At 35.7% G+C, this 19,600-nt stretch overlaps 1 protein-coding gene across 1 annotated transcript in view; it reads left to right on the top strand.

Moving 5' to 3' along the window:
• The window catches only part of Cxxc4 (CXXC finger protein 4), a 24,384-nt gene extending 11,958 nt beyond the window's left edge, over positions 1–12,426 (top strand). Inside the window, exon 2 of the mRNA XM_023709992.1 lies at positions 8,543–12,426. Within this exon, the coding sequence (XP_023565760.1) occupies positions 8,543–8,587 (45 nt within the window). The 3' untranslated portion in view covers positions 8,588–12,426. The remainder of the gene's footprint in view (positions 1–8,542) is intronic.
• Positions 12,427–19,600: the final 7,174 nt, after the last annotated feature.

Here is a 19,600-nt window from a genome sequence, read left to right on the forward strand (position 1 = left end):
TAACTTTTTCTTTTCTTTTCTTTTTTTTTATTTTTTTGAAGAGTTCTATGTATATTTTGGGTTTTTTTCAAAATTTTATCGATAAACAGATAGCAAAGAGACAGTTTCAAATCAAATCGGAAGTACAGTTTCAACAAATAATACACTGCATATATTCTTCTTAGTGGTTAATTGCTGTACAAGATGCGGACTTGAGATCCTATTTATAAACACCATTAGAACAAATCATTCTATTCATTAAGAGAATGCAAATATATATCTATCCTAACCACTTTGAATACACAGATATAAAATGGACATTCATCGGTATACTAAGGGTTGACTTTAGATTTTATTATTTAAAAGAAATGTTATGGAGAAAGAACAAAAAGGCAAAGTCGGCACCTCTATGAACAGGAGCATTTCTGGGTAGTGGAAATGTAATCACTAAGAAACACCTCTTTAGTTTGTAAATCATTGAAAGCCTCCTTCTTTCTGGTACCAGTTGAGAAAAAAATGAGACAATGAAGAAAAAAATTAAAGAAAGACAGAATCCAAAGATAACATGCTATTTTTAGAAGCATAGTTTTAACCTAGGACATCAGTTGGATGATAACATCTAATTAATTGTTGGAAGTTTGGAATTAATGTCCTCTAGGGTTTCTAGGTCAGGTCTATCTCAGCAGTTGAATGTTTATCAGAAAGGATTCTGAAGAAAATGAAGTTCAGTGACTATAAAACTAAACTCCTAGTTGATTATTTTTTGACTTTTTTATAATAAATATTTCTCAAATTCCAAAGCAGCAATAAAGAAGAACACCATAACTTAAGATGTTTTCAGATTATAGGTATGACTATTGTACTTCATTTTGATAAAAATTAGATACTTGCAGCCCATCACTCTGATAGGTTAGATATGACCTCTTAATAGCTCTTTAATTGCCCTCTCATTTTCTTGAATTTTAGAAGAATATTTCTTCTTTCAACAAAACAGCAATAAAATTGATGAGTTTCACTGACCGTAACCAAAATTTCTGAAATTGTCAAATAATTTTGTCTTATTTTTCAACAGCTAATTAACAGTGATCTCATGTAAAGGTATCTTTGCATTAATTAGGAATTACAAAAGTGACTGTGAGGCAAGATTAGGTTATTAACCTTTTATATACATATATACAGTCACATATACACATATAAATATATTCAAGTTCTATTACCAAATATATTTATATGTAAAGATGTACACATGAAATTAAAAGTGAACACATGTGAATAAAAGATAATCATTCTGGAGAAAGTTGCATAACTTTTCTTAAATGTATTTTTATTTTTAAATATATAGTTTACTTTTCCTTCTGTAATCCCTTTCATGCATGGCGTTAAAATATTATATAAAATCCTTTTTAAAAAACACATTTTAAATGTGTAGATCATTGAGAACTTCCCTCTTTCTGCTTACCAATGCGCCATGATATTATAGTCTATTTTTTATGCTCAAAGGATTTTTAAGCGCAAACTGTTTGTTTGAATGATGCTGTTTGAAGTGTTTTTTCATCAGCTTTAATGGAAAAGTAATTATACATAACATGAATCCAGAGATTTGCCTGAAAAAAAAATGGCTCATTTTGATACTAGCAGCAAAAATGGTGGGCTTTTTTTGGTCGCCCCTGGACCAGAGAGTCATGGAATTGACCAGTCCTTTTCTTTTTTCTTTTTTTGTATTTTAGGGACTCTAGTGATCCACCTGTTTACAGCCTCCCAAGAGCTGGGATTATAGGCGTGCACCACCAGGCCCAGTCTCAGCATGCCCTGGGGGCGGGTTCGGCACTGCAGAACCAGTCTTTTTGTTGCTTCCCCACTAATAGATTGCCATACGGACTTAGTGTTTTTACAGCATGATTTATGAATGAGTCATTCTTCTGACGAGTTAGGTGAGTTCAGGGTCTAGCACCGTGGTGTGGCGGTGGTGCAGAAGGGCTAGTGATGGTGGAGGAGAGAAGGGAAGGGAGAGTCCCATGGTCGGGGGAGGAAAGGGAGCAGAGCATCAGCCATGGTGGAAAGGCCGTTGCTGTCTCTCCACCGTCATCAGAGGAGCCCAGGCCACAATGTTAACCTGCAAACCTGAACCCTGGAATGCTCCTTATAATCATATTTAGAGACTCTATAAGCTGAGTCATAAACATCACTCACTGGGTGCTTTTCCCCTCTATAAAGAAGGATCCAGTACTCCAGGTAGTGGAAATGTTGATTATGGTCTTTAACTTACATCTGGATAACAACCAAAAAGCTTTGATTATACCAAAGACATAAAGCTATTTGATAACTAAATATGCATAGTGAGAAAATTGAATCTGACACACGTATATGTCTGTGTATTTATATGTATGTACATATATATCTCATACTTGATACAGGTGTATTACAGCATAGCAGAAGAAAAGGTATAATTTAAAAAGTAGAAAGTGTATATTTGTATTTGAGTATTTTCAAATGAGGTAGTACTGTTAAAACAAAGTTGCTTCAGTTTATAGTAACAATAAATAATTGGGCTACCTGATGATCATTTATTACAAGTTAATATTTCATTCATACTTACGAATGCTAAACAAGTAAATTATGATTTTTATAATATATTATTTAAAAGCAGGATGTAAGAACATTTTGGGGGCAGGTGCTCATCTTCGCTGGTTTCACTTTATACCATAATTGTCAGTTATTCAAATATTTGTATTCATGTGTGTCAATTGGTACTAGTGTGTATACTCGTATTATATTATGTTGTAACACAATATATTATGTCCCCAAGTAGGTTTTGAAACAAAATTAGATTATGTAATGTTGTAGCATTTTAAAAAAAGTTAAAGTAAGAAATTAAGAAAAAATAGTTTGCTTACTACTATGAATTTTTGATTTCTTTTCATTCCTCAAATCCTAAGTTTTGAAAGCCTTGTAAAGTAGCTATAAAATGCATTGAATTGAATAGCTACAGAAAACAGTGGGACCTGTTATTATCATCTGCCATATTTATTAACAGTATTTCTTTGTTACCCAAACTGAGCTCATGATTGTGACAGTAGTGATTTCTGTAAATGAACTCAAATACATCTTTCCAGTAACAGCTCAGATTCTTCTTCTTCCTTCTTCCTTCTTCCTTCTTCCTTCTTCTTCTTCTTCTTTTTTTTGTGGTACCGGGGATTGAACTCAGGACCCTCTGCTTGCCAGGCAACTGCTCAGATATTTCTAATACAGAGCATTTGGCAACTCCCTAGGCCTTCAGGATGGTTTTCTACTGCCATAGTTTCCCAGTGAAAGTAGGGAGAGGTCTCCTGATTCTTCAGTTAATCAAAACATAATTTCCTATTTGGTTCCTAAATATTTTCATGATTCATTAAAGTCTTTGGATTCTAGAGTGAAGAAGAAAATCCAAATACAGTGAGAGTTTCCAATTGCGAGATCTTGCATGCTTCGGTGTCGGAGACTTGGTGTGGGATTCCTCACCGTGAAAAATACTATCTCAAAAGGTCTTATGCTAGGCTGTATTGATTAACTATGACTTGAAATTGTTTAAATTTGGGTTGGAAAAAAAAATCTGCCTTCACATTGTTATATAAGAATCAGAAGATGACTCATTGACTTGAATTTCTTTGAGGGTAAACAGGAAGGGAAGACATTATGTTTTGCTTATTGTAAGAACAATAGTTCCCACGGTTACCTTTCACTGGGAAAACATTGTATCACCACCAGCCTGTTTACTAAAAGAATCCCAAAGGCCTTGATGAATCACTGGAAGATTTGGATTAGAAGTGTATGTCTGGGTGGGTATGATGATGCACAGCTGTAATCCCAGCACCTGGCAGGCTGAGGCAGGAAGTCCCCAAGTGTGACTTAGCAACTTCAACCTTGTCTCAGAATAAAACGAAAACAAAAGCAAAACAAAATACAAAAAGACAGAAAGAGTAGGGACAGACACTGGAAAGATTATATTTAACTTTATGGAAATGTCTAATGTTATAGTCATTTCTCAATTTTAAATTTATGCATTTGGAGGTAAACATCATCAACATCGAGACTTCTCTTTAATGTGCTCCTTGGAACCTCACATCAAACTTCATATAAAGCCATTATTTCATTGAGTAGCATTGTGAATGCTGCCGCATTTGCATGCTGCTTCTCCAAGTGAATGGCCAGAAGCCATTATTATTATTATTATTAGTAGTAGTAGTAGTAGTATTAGTAGTATTAGTATTAAACTTATATTTCTAACAATACTAAGTAGATGAGTACTTAAACTGAAGATACCACCATCCACATGGTTTCTTAGCCGGAATCTAAGAAGAAGCATTTTTAGCTTTTTAATAGTGGTAGCTTTGGGGATCCTTAATTATTTTAGTCTGGCTGATTATTTCTCCATTGCTGATTTAACAGAAATCAAACTGAAATGTTTTTGACAGATACGATAATCTTGTGTGTTTTCAGTAAACACACAAGGGCTTGGACTGTACTATTTTACAGAGTGAATTCCTTGCCTTAAAAGTAGCACCATAGGGGAGAGACAGAAGGCCTCCTGGGAACCAAAGGTGCTGAGGATCTGGCCCATAGGGTCTGAGTTCCACAGACTCTTTTGTCTTCACCTCCATCCAATCCCCCTCTGCCTCCGGGGGAATCTGGCTGTCCTGTCACTCAGGATAACTGTCCCCCGAGAGCCAGAAAGTCACTGTAATCTCATCAAGAGTGTAATTCCCCAGCTGGGACTCCCAACTGTTTATAACCCGAGGAAGCCACTGAGGGCATCTGATACCCTGCCTTGGTGAGCTGAACCCCGAACCCTTTAGGATAATCCTCTTCCAAAGAAGCCCTCATTAGTGGAGCGAATTAGTAAAGATGTGTGCCCAAATTTGTAGACTTGTCAGAAACCTGTAATTCAGCCAGTTCTCCACCTAGGAAAACAGTGGCTTTACCCTGCTAGCCAGTAAAGAACTCAGCCCTGGCCACAGTACCTGTCTTGTGCTTTTACTGGAAATCTGGCAGGAGCTTAGATACCCAGCACTTGCTTACAGTCCCTAAGACATGAACACGTACTATTTTTTTAAGCCCCAAGAGAAAATTGTTATAGAAATTTTATTACAAATTTCTGGTGAGTACTTTGATAATTTGTTCCAATTAATGCACCAATATTTTTTTTAATTTTTCTCACATTTTTTAGGGGAATTCTCAACTAATGATTTTACATTTCATGACCTCAGAGATCTTCATATAAGGAAAGAAAAAATAAAATGTATTCTTCCACTTTCCTCCTCACTTGTCCTGCAGCGAGTTGCTTGTATGTTTCCATCCAGGGGATGCTTGCTTGGTGGGCTTGCCCTAATGTCCCACAGTGCACAGGAGTATTACAAAATAGCACTGCTGTGATGTAGGTTCACAACAGAACATAAGAATAGAGAAGATCCATGTTTTTCTCATGCCTTGACATTGTTTCATTAATTTTTAGTGCTAGTAAGTATTGAGAAGTGTTCATCTTTTTTCTCTCAGAAATGATCTCCCTCCCCCCCACCCTCCGGATTTTAGGACAGAGTCTACAGGGTCTCACTATATAGATCAGACTCGTAGTGATTCTCCTGTTTTCAGCCTCCCAAGTCCTGGGATTACAGGTGTGCATCACCACGCCCAGTTTCAATCACTGTCTCAGCGCGCCCTGGGGGTGGGGACGGGCACTGCACACAGGGGGTCAAACCCTGGCTGCTGCACTCTGCCTGAACTGGTGCTTTAGTCTACTGAGCTATTAGGCTGGCCCTCAAAAATGACCATTGACCGGAGGTAGCATTTTATAAGCTTCCATTTTCAAAATATTGCTTATAAAAATTGAGTAGATAAGAAGGGTCATAGGAAGAACAAAAATATTACAAAACATTAAAAGTGTATCCAAGACAGAAGGACTTTGTCTCACATTAAAAATGAATTCCATATATTTTTTCTGTTTATCTTTGTATGCATATCTGTTTATCAAGATATGAGATTACCTAAGTATATATTTATAATCTTGTTTCCAATTGGCACTGGAGAGTAATTTGGCACTCTTGTGTCATACATATACACACAATGTGTATATATATGAATATATGCACATGTTTATTTTTCATATGTGAATCTGTAACCAGAGATCTATAATTACATGGATATACTTGGATCTAATTTTTCTTGTTGAAAATCACTATGTTTATACAAATATGCATACTTATATAAAATTTATTCTGATTTGGCACTAGCCATGCAAGTTAGCAGCTGGTGTAAACTTTGAGATTTTCATTTACTGCATGTGTGTTTGCATGTGAAGGATGGGTATTGGGATGGCATGTTTTTAAATTATTTTATAGCATTCCTTTAATATTGATTATGTAATCAGAATATATGAACTACATTTGTTATACAGAAGTTAATTTTGGAAAGTAGTAAGAGGTGCTTATCTCCATCAAATCCAATGATGGAGGTCCACATACATGTAGTGGACTGGAAAGAAGAAATCAGATTAAATTATGAAGATGAAGAGTAAAATAGTAACAAAAGAAGTACTTTTATGAGAACAGTGGAACTTGTGTTTTGAGAAAACATTTCGTAGGTGAAATTTTGGTCTACACCTATCTGCAAACTTAGTTTAGAGTAATTATAGCATACTGATTTGTTTTAGCACATCCACTTTGAAGTTCTTTGTGAGTTGTGGATGATTTTGAAAAACTTTTTTGGAGTCATGGTGAAAACCAGGTTTCTTTTCCAATTTGGTTATTTTATTCAGCTAAATTTTTAGTTGACCTCTCAGCCAATTAGTACACTTTTGGTTTTCTGTGACATTATTACAATAGGAGAATACCAAGCAAATGATTCCTGGGTGAGGAAGTACGGAAAAGCAACTCCACACTGATATGGCATTCTGATAGTTTTGCATCTATTTCCCAAAATATGAAATTCAAATGTTACTAACAAGGTATATTAACACGTGCATGTGTGTTTAAATGTATGCATAAATTTTTGTGTATTTATTCAATATTTAGCAACATTGACTTAATGTATAAATTGTAGTCTCATATTGATTTATTTGCAGTACTGAGGTTTCACTTTAGGGCCTTTGCACTAAGCTAGAGCCTGAGCCCTTTTTAATACTTTTTATTTATTTTGAGACACACCTCGCTAAGTTGATAAGTTGTATAGACTAGGTTCAAATTTGTGATCCTCCTGCCTCAGCCTCCCAAAGTGCTGGGATCACAGGCATGTGCCACCATGCCCAACATACATAGTTAACAACCATCTTTGAATCTACACGAACTTGTTGGATTGATCTAAGGAATAAAATCAACTTTAATTTGTCTTTTTAGGAAAATATACTCTTTGTTTCGTGTATGCCTTCAGTAATCACATGATTATTTTATACACTGTTAGAACACATGCAGTACAACAGAAAGAGCCATTTTAAAGAAGAATATAGGGAATTATTGGAATATTAATGAATAGAAAAGAACCTGAAGCTTAACTTCCACATACCTAACAAAAACCAACTTCAAAGTGAGATAAACTTGTTGTTACAAGGATTGCTTGATTCTTTTCTCCTTTGGAATATCATTTCTAGTATTGTTATGCTAAAAATGTTATGTTCTACTGAGCATCATTGGTTACTATCAGTTTGCTTTGTACCTATTAATTTATTGAAAATATAGGCTCATTTTAAGATAGTTATGTCATATCAGTATCATTCCCATTAGATTTAGGGAGATGTTCAGCCCTATAGTAACTGGCAAGTGAGTCAGGAAGTATTGATGTGCTATTTGTTGTTATTCTATCATAAAAGAAATCCTTTAGAATAAAGCCATTACTTCACTGAACTCTTTCATCAGCCTACTAGAGCTTTCACATGTATGCATATTTTATGATTTTTGTACTTAAAACTGGCCAAACTTGAGCATAGTTTTTTGATCACATCTTTTTTAGCATGGTTAAGGGTAGAGTACTTCATGGCAGTCACCTTAATTGAGATACGTCTCACATTAAGGAGTCTGTGCAGCACGGCTTATGTCCTTTCAAGTAGACAACCAAATACATGAAGATCTATCATAAAAGTGATGGATGTAAAGAGGGAGCTAGCCGAAGAGAATCCTTTCCTGTTGCATGGTGAAATTGTCCTATCTACATGTGTGTTACCCTGACACAAAGAGAGCTCACTCCAAGTGACCTAGGTGCCACGTCAGCAGACAGGTATTTAAGAACATGGGCTGGTCCGTTTTTCCCCTGTTGATTAGAAGCTAAAACCCTCCCTTGTATTCTGATCGTTATACATGTACTAGGTTGTATTTCCTGTATTTTTAAGGCCAGTATATTTTAATTACTATATTCAAATAACATTAAATATAATCTAATTTTCATAATGTTTGAAGGTTGAACATTTTTATTTGACATTGAAACATACAAGTCGTTATGTTGTATATTACTAAAACTATTGCTGAAGTATAAAGGAGAAAAATCTTATTTTACACTGGCATGGAAGGAAAGCTTAACTTGTTTTCTTGCTCTTTTTTTATAGAGAACACCTGTTCCCAGCGCTGAAGCATTCCGATGGTTCTTTTAAAGCAGTAGTAGATCTTATTTTCAAGGCATTTGGAAATGAAGGGCAAACTAATGTCTTGTTTTAAGAAACTGCTTAGTTCACCATTGAAGAAAATATCCAGAAATTATTTTCATTTTATGTATAGGGGTTTCTTCAAAAAAAAATGGAAAAGAAAAGAAAAAAGACAAAAATAATCTGGGAGCTTGGGGAATCGGCCAGTCTACTTCCTTTCAGTACACTGATTCTTTGATGTAATTTAGCTATTCTAGTGAAGTTGTTGTCTATTTTGAAAGTGGCTGTAAAAAAAATAAGTTTGGGTAAACCCCTGCTGTAAAATCATGTATCTTTGCAAAGTACATATCTATACTTCATTTTCAAATATATGTGTTTCAGTACTGTAAACTGTACAGATAGCAGCTTGTATTTTGTGTGTTTAGACACAAGGAGACAATCACGTCTGAGCATCTATGGAGATTAACAGTTTATACACAACAGTATGGTTCTGAAAATCAAATCTGGAGCAATAAATTTTAGCTTTAAATATTTTTTGCCAGTTGTTTCTAGAAGCAGCTGCAGCTGTGCTGGCACTGTTCAGCCCTGCATCTTTTCCTGGAAACTTGATGTCAAATTTTACAAGACGAAAAGATAACGATGTGTCCAGCAATTACCTCCAGTTGTGTGGTTCTAAAAGGGAAAGATGTTATGAAAGTTTCACTTAAACCTTCGAGCACTGTATTAGAGTAGTGGTTATGCACTTGCATTGCTTACAAACAGCTGTACAGAAGGGTATTCCTCCCAGATACTTAGTGTAGTTGACTTGACTTGGGTTCCACTGTAAGGCGGGGTACTCAGAGTAGTTGGAAAATGCAGAATCAGTTGTATAATTTTTTTTTTTAATTGAAACAAACCGTGTTTTCTAGGCTAAACAACAAAGTTATCAGATGTTAGGGTAAGAAATCCATTGCTGAATTTTTTATTCCCAGATAAACATGGGCTGTGTGAGTTTTTTATTTCTTTGTTGATTTTTTTTTTGGTAGGAAAAATTTAAAATAAAAGAGTATCCAAATGTTTTAATTCTATGTATGATATTAAATGGGTAGATTTAATACTTGAATACATTGAGACCTGTCTTTAGGCAGGGCTGGTATATTTTTAAGTTAAAAAATTAAACCTATTCATCAAAGTGAGGCATTTTGTCTCTTTGTATCTTCCTTCCTCCTAGTCTCCCAATTGGATACGTGGTCTCCCTTACAATGTTCCATGTCTCCTCATTCTACTTTTCCAACTCAGTGCTTCTGTTTCACATAAGGCAGGGCCCCAACCTGCAATTTCATAAGTGCACAACAGCTCCTTTCCTGTCCACACGCAAAGGGAATAATGCTTCATTGAACTTGGGCCACCTTTTATAGTAGGCTTTGGTTTTCTTAAGACAAGCTTCTTAGGACTGTTCCATTAGGACGAATACTATGTTAATTTGATGTTATTTATATTTTGGCTAGGCTATAGCAATAGTTTGCAGTTTCTGGAATAAAACACATTTGAGTGAAAACACATCGACCATTACAGTTGTCACGTTACTATAACTCCCGTCCTCCTCACCACCAGCCGGTTATTGGAGCCCACTGCACCCAGGAACCTGTCGAAATGGGTTAGCACAGTGGGTCTGGAGAAGAATCACAGCTTGTCACAGAGTGAGAGAACAGTGAAATGTTTCAAGTGTAACATTTGAAAAGCCTAGCAAACAAATATTTTTTTAAAAAATACAGCTGTAGTTTTCAATGGAAAATGATTTAGCAGATGAGATTTTAAAAGTAGAAGGAGCACTTCCACTAGAGTCTAGGGCAAGGAGCACAAGGTGTGTGCAGACGCCAGTGTGCAAGACAAGTGTAACATGCCTGGGCTTAGTGCACCAAGCCACAGCCTGCTGTGCTGGCCCAACAGTCTTTCCGGGGAATGTCCGTTATGTATCACATTTGTCTATGTTTAGAGAAGGGAATTAAATCACCAAGAGCTCAAATGTACTGTACATTAATTTTGAAATTGCTTTCTACCTGATGTCTATGTACTTGAGTATTTCTAGTTAAAGTTTATCTTTCTGCTGTAGGACCAATGAGAACTACTTGTGTTCTTTCTTGCTCCATTTTTATTTTATGTTACCCTATTTGTGTTTACCATTTAGCTAACTAATTACAAATGAAAACCTACTTTCACACTTGAATGGGAAGGTTGCCTTGCTTTCTGTAAAACGATGATTATTATAGAAATGAAACACAGTTCTATTCAGGCACGGGAGACTGACAGTATCATAAAGATCACATAGCCATGGACTGACCGTCTGAAATACATTCTGGAGTTGCATGTGTTGATGTGTTTTTGTTTGTTTGATTTTTAAAGAAATTAATGAACCTGTATATTGTAAAGTGTGGGGCTTTTCATGTCAACTCATTATTTTTTAAATGAAAGAAAACCTGTTGATTACTGAAATGGAACAGCGTAGCTTTTTAAAAATTCCTCAGTGTTTTTTATTCTTGATATTGTTCTTTTATGCCACCCACTTTTATGCTTTTGGTTAAACTATATAATATAGAGTATACACATAAAGTTCGCATCGGCAATGTTTAAAAAAGACATTATGCTTCTGGACTCTTGTTTTCTTCCCTATGTGCCCGTGCACTCAGAACTTGTAAGATAGATCATTATAACTTTAGGGTAATGGTTTGAAAGGTGAGATTTTTCAATATTCTAAAACACTAATGGAATGTAATTTAAAAAAAAATCCTCTCTGTATGTTTCATATTCAGTATCAAGAGAAGTCTGAAAATAGTGATTAAAATATAGATTGTATGGGCCATCTGCACACCTTAACCATCCATAGCAGATAAATTGAAAAACTTGATAAAAGGGGGTCCACGCTCCCAGGGGCTGGTCTTGAGGAGATGCTTCACCGGCAGCAAGTGGGACAACGATGGAAAATCCTTGGGGTGTTGGTGCAGCATGTGATGGGAACTTGTCCTTTGCAGCTGCCACCAAGCACACTACATCAAAAAATATCATCAATAAATCAATCTCTTTCTAACCCTTTAGGCCAAAGAGCCTTTCTCTTGGATGCTACCTGTCTGTGTAGAAACAGAGGCACACCCACAAAGCACTAAGGGATCCATCCTTGGGCAAGAAAATAGAATGGTCTTCCTCTAGTGTAAGCAAAATAAAAATGTCTCCTCTTGCTTAATTTCCAACACTCAACTTCTTTCTTCCAAACACATTTACAGAGAGCAAGAGATGATGGGCTTATTGTGAATTAATATTAAATAATCATTGAAAGAAAGATTTCTTTCCTTCCATTCAGAACCCCTGCCATGTAAGTTGTGCAATTAATGCTAAAACGAATAAAGTCTTTAAACTGTTAGTGTCTGTAATCAAATAATGAAGGAAGGAAAGCAGTTAAATGAGCACACCATTCAGGGTCAAATAGATTCAGCAGAAAGCTGCAGTGGTTCTTTGATCATGGGTAAATTCACAGTGATATCAAACAGTTGGTTTCCATGTAACAGCTAAATGTTTCGGATTTTGTTTTTATTGAATTTGGCATTTCACACTGAGATCTGTATTCCTAGTGAATAAAAGACAACTACTGGTTGAGAGAGATTCCATTTTCACAATCACAAAATAGAGATATTTCCGGAACATGGGCCACAAATTGTACTCTTTCCACAGTGTTTCCTATTCTGAACTGTGCAGTTATCTATTAAATTTTTTAATAGAAATTTGTGTACGGTGTATGTATGCTTGTGCAATTATTTAAAAAGCCGTTTTGGAAAACAGTGTATTTATTGAAGAAAATCACTTATGGGGCATGTACAAAACTGTAAAAAAAAAAAAAAAGAAAAAAAAAAAAGAAAAAAACAAAAAACAAAAAACTTTAAAAATCACTTCAATTTGCCCAGTAAAGTTGTTTTTGTGAATTTCTGTGTTGTTGAATAAAGAATTTTAGTATTCAAAATATCTCTATTTTTCCATGTAAAACATTTATTTATGGGATTTTTAAGGAGTAAACATAGGATCCTGAAAAATCTAATGTTTCTTGATCAAAAACGTTTATAATTTTCCACTTCTCCTTCTGTCCATAGAATGAACACTGTGTATAAATCTTTCATAAACATACCAGTGATGCTTATTTTTGATTTTCCTTATATACATTTTTTCTCATACAAAGAAAGGAAGAAAGAAGACCCTGCTCATTGCGTACTGCTCAAGAATATCTTTTTTTTTTGGAAAATTGCAAAGGTGTGTTGAGAAGAAATGAGTGCACGCCAACCTTGGTCTTCCCTGTTCCATCTCGAGCCTGTCAGGAGAAAAGACCACAGGCGCTCATGTGCCATGAGTGGGAGGTGTGGCGCTGACACATACGGATGTTCATGTTGGTGAAGAAATGCGCAACTCTGGGATTCTGCCTCAGCCACTTCCTGCAGCCCTCTGACATGAAATTTTTATTGTGTTACCATTTCAGTTGTGGAATATTGTGGTCCACAGACACTGCTTGTTACCTGGTGGTGAATGTGCTTAACCTTTATTTCACTACTTCTGACTACATGGGTCTAATTCTTTGATGCCTTACAAACTACAATTTAGAACATGACATTTAAAATTTGGAAATCCTTGCTATGGTTACAAGCATGGGACTTCATAGAATTGAAAGAGTATTCTTGTCTGTAAAATATAGCACCATATTCAATTTTTATAAATGTATTCAATATTGCCATGTGACCTGTTAGTATAATATCGCAAACGTAAGGTACCTGGGTCAGGCAACAGAACTGGATTGTACAGAATAATGAAGAATGTGGTAACTTGAATTATTTGAACTACCAAATACTCAACAATTTCTCAGGTAAGTCACTATATTATATTTTGGAGTAAACAATAACAATATGCTAAATATATTAAATTGGATTTTCATGAACAGTGCTTTCTTAAAATTGCCAATGATACAAATATCTGGAGGTTTGTTTGTAATCATAGGAAGATAATTCAACAATATTTGAACAAACTGAAAAGATGGAAAAAAGACAGGGAATGTGTATAATTTATTTATAGACATTGAGCCAGGTATTTCATACAGTCTTTGCACAGGTAGCATAGGCTTTCTTTCAAATTAGCTTATTAGTAATATTTTTTGCTCCTGTTTTATGCACAAATAACTCTCCATTTCTCTCTACAATTGTTTTTCATATATTTTTATGGAGAAAAATGTTATTTGAAGTAAACATTGAATACAAATTTAAGGCTATATTTAAATATAGTACATAAGCATAGTTATCCATACATAACATTTTAAAATTATGAGAAAATTGTTTCTGTTTCTTTATTTCAATATTTTGGGTTGAAGTTTAATATGATATCATTTATAAATCAGATTTTTTGGCCAGTTTTAAGTCACTATTTGTTTCATTCTACGTAAAATGTATTATTAACCAAATTATTGTTTTAGTCAAGTCTTGCTTTAGTTACACTGTATTAAGTATGACAAAATCATTTTTTAACAGGTATTATAACTTTACAGACAGAAAGCAGTGTTCCTGTTTCTTTTCTAGAGCACTACTTTTAAAACTACTCTTATGTTTAACCTTTTTTAAAGCATTGTTAGAGCACAGCTGAATTTTATAACTTCTTTAACTGTTAGATGGTAGCAGATTCTGTGGGCTTTGTTTGAAATATTATCTTCAGTTTCCAATTTGTGTGAAAGGGGATCCTTTTAAACTTCTATGGCTTCAGGAAACCGAATAGTTGGAATGAAGGCTAAGTATTTAAATTATGCTATTTAACCTTTGATACAATCATAAAGCATATATAGTCGAAAAAGCATAAAGCAAATGTCACAATTCTAAAAACTTTTTCTGAGTTGCTTTATAATTTCTATAATAATATTGAATCAGTATTTGTATGCACATCTGTATGCCTATGTGTATGTGCTTCTAGGTACATTAGTGTGTGTATGCACAAGTGTGTAAAGGTACAGGACATGCCACACAGTCACTGAGGATTAGTATAGGTTATTAGGAATGTTTAGTAGCCAGAATTCTTTATTGTATAGTTGTAATTGAATTTGATGACTCAGCATCTTTGGGAATTTCAGAGAGTTTCAGGGGAAACTGCATAGATTATTTTGGGTATTTGAAGTGCTCTTTAATTAATGAGTTCCTACTTGAATTCACTGTGACATATTTTCAGTCAACGAACTGTATTGAGAATTACGTGTACAATTTCTCCCTGACTTGCATCATTTGTCTACATATAATTTGAACATTTTATATACTTTTGAGCTATTTATATGTCTGAAGTTTAAATCCACATCCAACCATCTAATGAATGGCTTGATCAGTTGCTTATGTACTTGAACTACATGGAAGAGGCCCTCTCACCTCAGCTCTCTGGGGTATACTGAACAGCAGTGAGAAGAGCTTTGTCAACATCCATATGTCCTGTATTCAACAAACATTCATGTATATCTCTAGTGTTTTAGCGACAGTGGACATCAAGTTGAACAGAGCGTGGCTTCTGCTCCCTTCATCATCACTGTGGACCATAATCGCATGGCTGAAATAAACATCCCAATTGATGAAAGCCCTGGGAAAGTGCTGTGAGTGGATCAGGGGTCTTGCGGAAGAGAAGTGGCTGGTGATGGCAGGGGCAGCTTTTTCATTTCAGATCCTTCTCAGGAGAAGAGGATGAGATGTGCCAACTTGTGCGAGGAGGATTGAAAGAGAGTGGACTCGTGGCTCTCCTAACACCACTGTTCACAGAGATTACTTGACGACTACAACAAAATTCTACTCCTGTTCATTTTCTCTCTTTAACACATCTCCTGCTATAGTCTGAATAGTGCTAAAGCATGTACACAGACACACACCAACATAAATATACATATAGAGTTCATGCAACTTCATCTTCAATTGCTCCATATGTCTTTTAGAAATAAATCCCCAACTGTGATCTCCTTAGGGTTCCTTTACAGTCTCATCATGCCTTCTCGTTCCTTTCCTCCTTTAAGCTCCAACTGCTTAGACTTTTTCCATTTAAGACTTTTGTCCAGTTCTTACTCTTGGAAAATGGGTTTTTCCACTCAAGTCATGCTAACCATATTGTTAATACTTGGAGAGTTCTCTCCTCTGGATACCTCATTGTTCAGTATTTAGCTAAAGACTCACTTTTACCAATCCCATTTAACTTCTGTGACTAGGTCAAATGTGTGTGCTATCAGCTCTCAAAATATTTGGTACCTCTTCATCACCATTACTGATCAATTATGCCAATAAATAAATATTTACCAGCTACTCTTAATTCATCTAGGCAGTTAGAGTGTATCCCTACCTTCACAGCCTACATTCTAGAAGAAGAAAATGTTGCTAACAAAGAAGTAAACATATATGGTAACACATATGCCATATGGTAATACTGTAAAGGCTGTGAGAACAATTTAGGATGTGATAGGAGATTTAAAAAGGCCTGTGAGAGGAGAAAGTAAGGAGAGAACTAGAATTTTAAATGAATCGTTAAGGAAATCCTGAGAAGGTGATATTACCTCTAAGTCCTGAAAGAAAGAAGAGCCGAAACCATATGTCTGTCCTGGGCACAGCTTATCAGAAGGTAATGGAGAATGTAAAGACGTAGTGACAAGAATTAGCCAGAAGCTTTCCAGGGCTAGCAAGAAGCCAGCTGTGTCTGGAATGCCCTAAGAATAATACAACGGTGGTCAGAGAAGAGAGATAAGGTTGTGTGGCACTATCTAGGGACTTTGGGTTTTATTTACGAGTATAAAAGGACATCTTTGGAGAGTATATTTTGGAGAACTTGATTCAGTGTATATTGTAAAATGACTTCTTTGATTACTGTGTTCAAAATAGAGGATGGGAGAAGGATGTCCAGCTTGGGAAGGCCACTGCCTTCATTCGAGTGGAGCCAACCTGGTTGTGTGAGATTGAATCCAACATATAATATGAAGTAAAGGCAGTGGGACTTGTGGACATGTAGGCTGTTAAACACGTGAGAAAGAGAAGAACGCATGATGACAGAGGTTTTTGTTTTTGTACCAGGGATTGCACTGAGGACCTTGTGCTTGCCAGGCATGTGCTTATGCCACTGAGCTATCTCCCCAGCCCTCCAGGGCTTATTAATACCAAAAATTAGGAAGGTGAATTTGCCATTTGCCAAGATGGAGCAAACTAGACTTTGGTTTTGGACACACTAAGCTGCTTCTTGACATCTCAGTAAAGATTTACTTTGTGCATTTGGAATGCTTGGGCTTGGTGGTCAAGGCAGATTTATGACAGGAGGGACAGATGATGCTTAAAAATAATGAGCCTGGATGTGATTAGCAAAGATAGGACTATGGACAGACATGAGAGAGGAAGGTCAAGAACTAATACCTGGGACTCATCCATGACAGTTGTACCTTCATTTTCATTCCAATCGCTTGTTTGTTGACTAAGGTAGAGAACACATGGAAACCCAAGGAAATTTCTGAGAGTGAATTCCTCCAGTTCTCTTTTCTTAAAGATCTATATTGACCTATATTCCTTTGGTCTTTCAGCATCTCAATCTTTATCCTGCATATACAGCTAGCTGACTCTTCCTGTCAATTTATCTTCACTATGTGTAAAAGCTTACATTATTTATGTTTATCCATGTTCAATACTCTGATGCAACCATTATATATAATGATCCTTTCCCTTAATCATATGTAAATACATTGAGTTAAAATTTTAATGCTGGTCACAACTAATGTATTAAACTGTAAGCATAACATTTGATCTTTGTTGAACAACTTTTCTGTTTGTGTATTCTCTGGCTGAACCCTTAAAAGCCATACCATTAGTGCTTATTTGAACCTCTGGGGAAAAGCGAAGCAGAAATTAGGTCAATGTTGAAAACTGAAATTAATCTTTGGTTGATTCTCAATAAAATGACAAGATTTTCAGATTTTCTTGAATTATTTTTCACAAAGGAAGAAATTGGCTCAGAATTATAAAACATTAGGGTAAAAACTTTTTACTAATGATCGTTTTTATTCCTTTATTCTTCATTCTTTTCAGAGCCAATTGTAAACATCTTCACTAAGATCTGAAATACATTTCAGGGAATATGAATATGATAGAGGTGTTTCTTTATATTTTGTCCTGGTTCTGAAAAAAAAAATAAATTCTGTTTCTTTATATTTTGTACTGAAAGCCAAAGAAAGCATTTTGCATCAGTTTCCTTAGACCTTTCTCAGCTTCAAGCCTGCCATCTAACTCTGCACACTTGAGATCTCAGTAGAACCCTTGCTACCAGAGTCAAGAGGACTAAAGATAGCAAGTTGGGAAACAGCTGACTAGTAATGATTTTCATCCTTGAAAATACCCCAGATTTCAACATATCCAGAGCAAGAAAGCTAACAATAGTTACAACAAAAGTAGAAATGATTAATTTCATGATTTTGTAGGAAATTCTGAGAAACTTTTGAAAATGTCAAGAACAAGAAGCATGATTTGGGAAGAATTTTATGAAAAAGCTATAATCAATACTTTCACTAGGAGCTCAGGCAACATGGCGGTCCTGGATACTATGAAGTTTGCGAGTCTCATCAACAGATTCCACCACTAGAGAAAGCCATTTCTTAAATATCTACATCACCATGTAAGTTATTAAGTAAGGGTTCATGTGTAAGCAGAATTATTTGATGTATTCCCACACCAACAAAACTGTAAGATCAAGTCCTTAGACTGGCTAATGCAAGGGATGCTGACAAACAATTTAAAGATGCAGTTTGCATTCTGGCTGTTGCTATTCTTTTACTTACTGAACCTCTCCTGGTTGTTTGCATTGCCTGGGCAGATTTGCTGTTTCTATTCTAACTGCATTGTGTGTGGCTTGGAGAATGTTGATTAATTCTCGTCGGTAACCATTGTGCACACTGCCAGTGGTGTCCTTTATATCCTCTAATTTCTTATCTGTGTATGCATTCCTTAACTCATTAAGAGAAAGAGCATGTAATACATAAATAAAGCTGCCCTTGACTTAGATGAAAAGTAACTGTTGATCTGCTGCATTTAAAAGATAGGAAGAATAGCAATTAGATTGGAGGATCTTTTATACTTTTTGTGTGCTTCAAATAGCTTTACTTAGTATTCTTTAATTGTCTCTACAGCTGCCACCCATGGAAAACTCACAATATCAGTTGTAACTGTAAGATAAACTTGCCACTTGCACATGGGATGAAGTCAGTGGATCTTCATAAACTTTAGACACTGATCATTCAGCCATGCTATTCCAGAAATGCTATGGGAGTGTTTCTCAAATGCCCATTTTTAAGAATTTTAATACTTATACTGTATGGTAGGAGACTCACCCTGTTACTCTTTAAAAAGAGAGGTAACATGATATCTAGATGAGCCCCATTTACCATATCATTCACTGTTTTACTCAGAGAGTAAATATTGGTTATTAGTTCTGGTGTGCAGTACACAATGCCTACTCACCCTGTTTGGAGTCTGTGCCTGTACCCGCCACACCTTCATCTCTTTTCTCATCCCGTTTCCCTCCTCCACTCCTCCTTCAACCCCTGATGTTGTTTTCACTTGAGAAAAATGTATCTTCCTACTTCTGTTATCTTTTTTCATTTTGTTCTTTCTATGTTGAGTTACCACTTTGGAGATTAGCATGGAGATTTCTCAGATAACTAAAGCTAGCTATTCACATGACCCAGCCATTCTCCTTCTCTGTGTTTTCTTGGCAAAGTAAAAGCCATCATATTGCAGCAATCTATGTACCCACATTTATAGCAGCACAATTCATAATAGCCAAGCCTTAGCAATATCCTTTATGTTCATCAGTGGAGCAAATATGTTTTTAAATGATAGGTTGCAGTTTCAAAGGCATTTCAGTAGAAACCTTAAAATTCCACAAGGAGAAAAAAAGGGCTCTTTTCCTTACTGTGAGGCTGCTGGTCAAGTTACAGCTTATCCCATTGTGCAGTGAGAAAACTAATAACTGATAATC

This window comes from Octodon degus, unplaced genomic scaffold (genome assembly GCF_000260255.1).
Source record: "Octodon degus isolate 3935 unplaced genomic scaffold, OctDeg1.0 scaffold00016, whole genome shotgun sequence".
NCBI lineage: Eukaryota > Metazoa > Chordata > Mammalia > Rodentia > Octodontidae > Octodon > Octodon degus.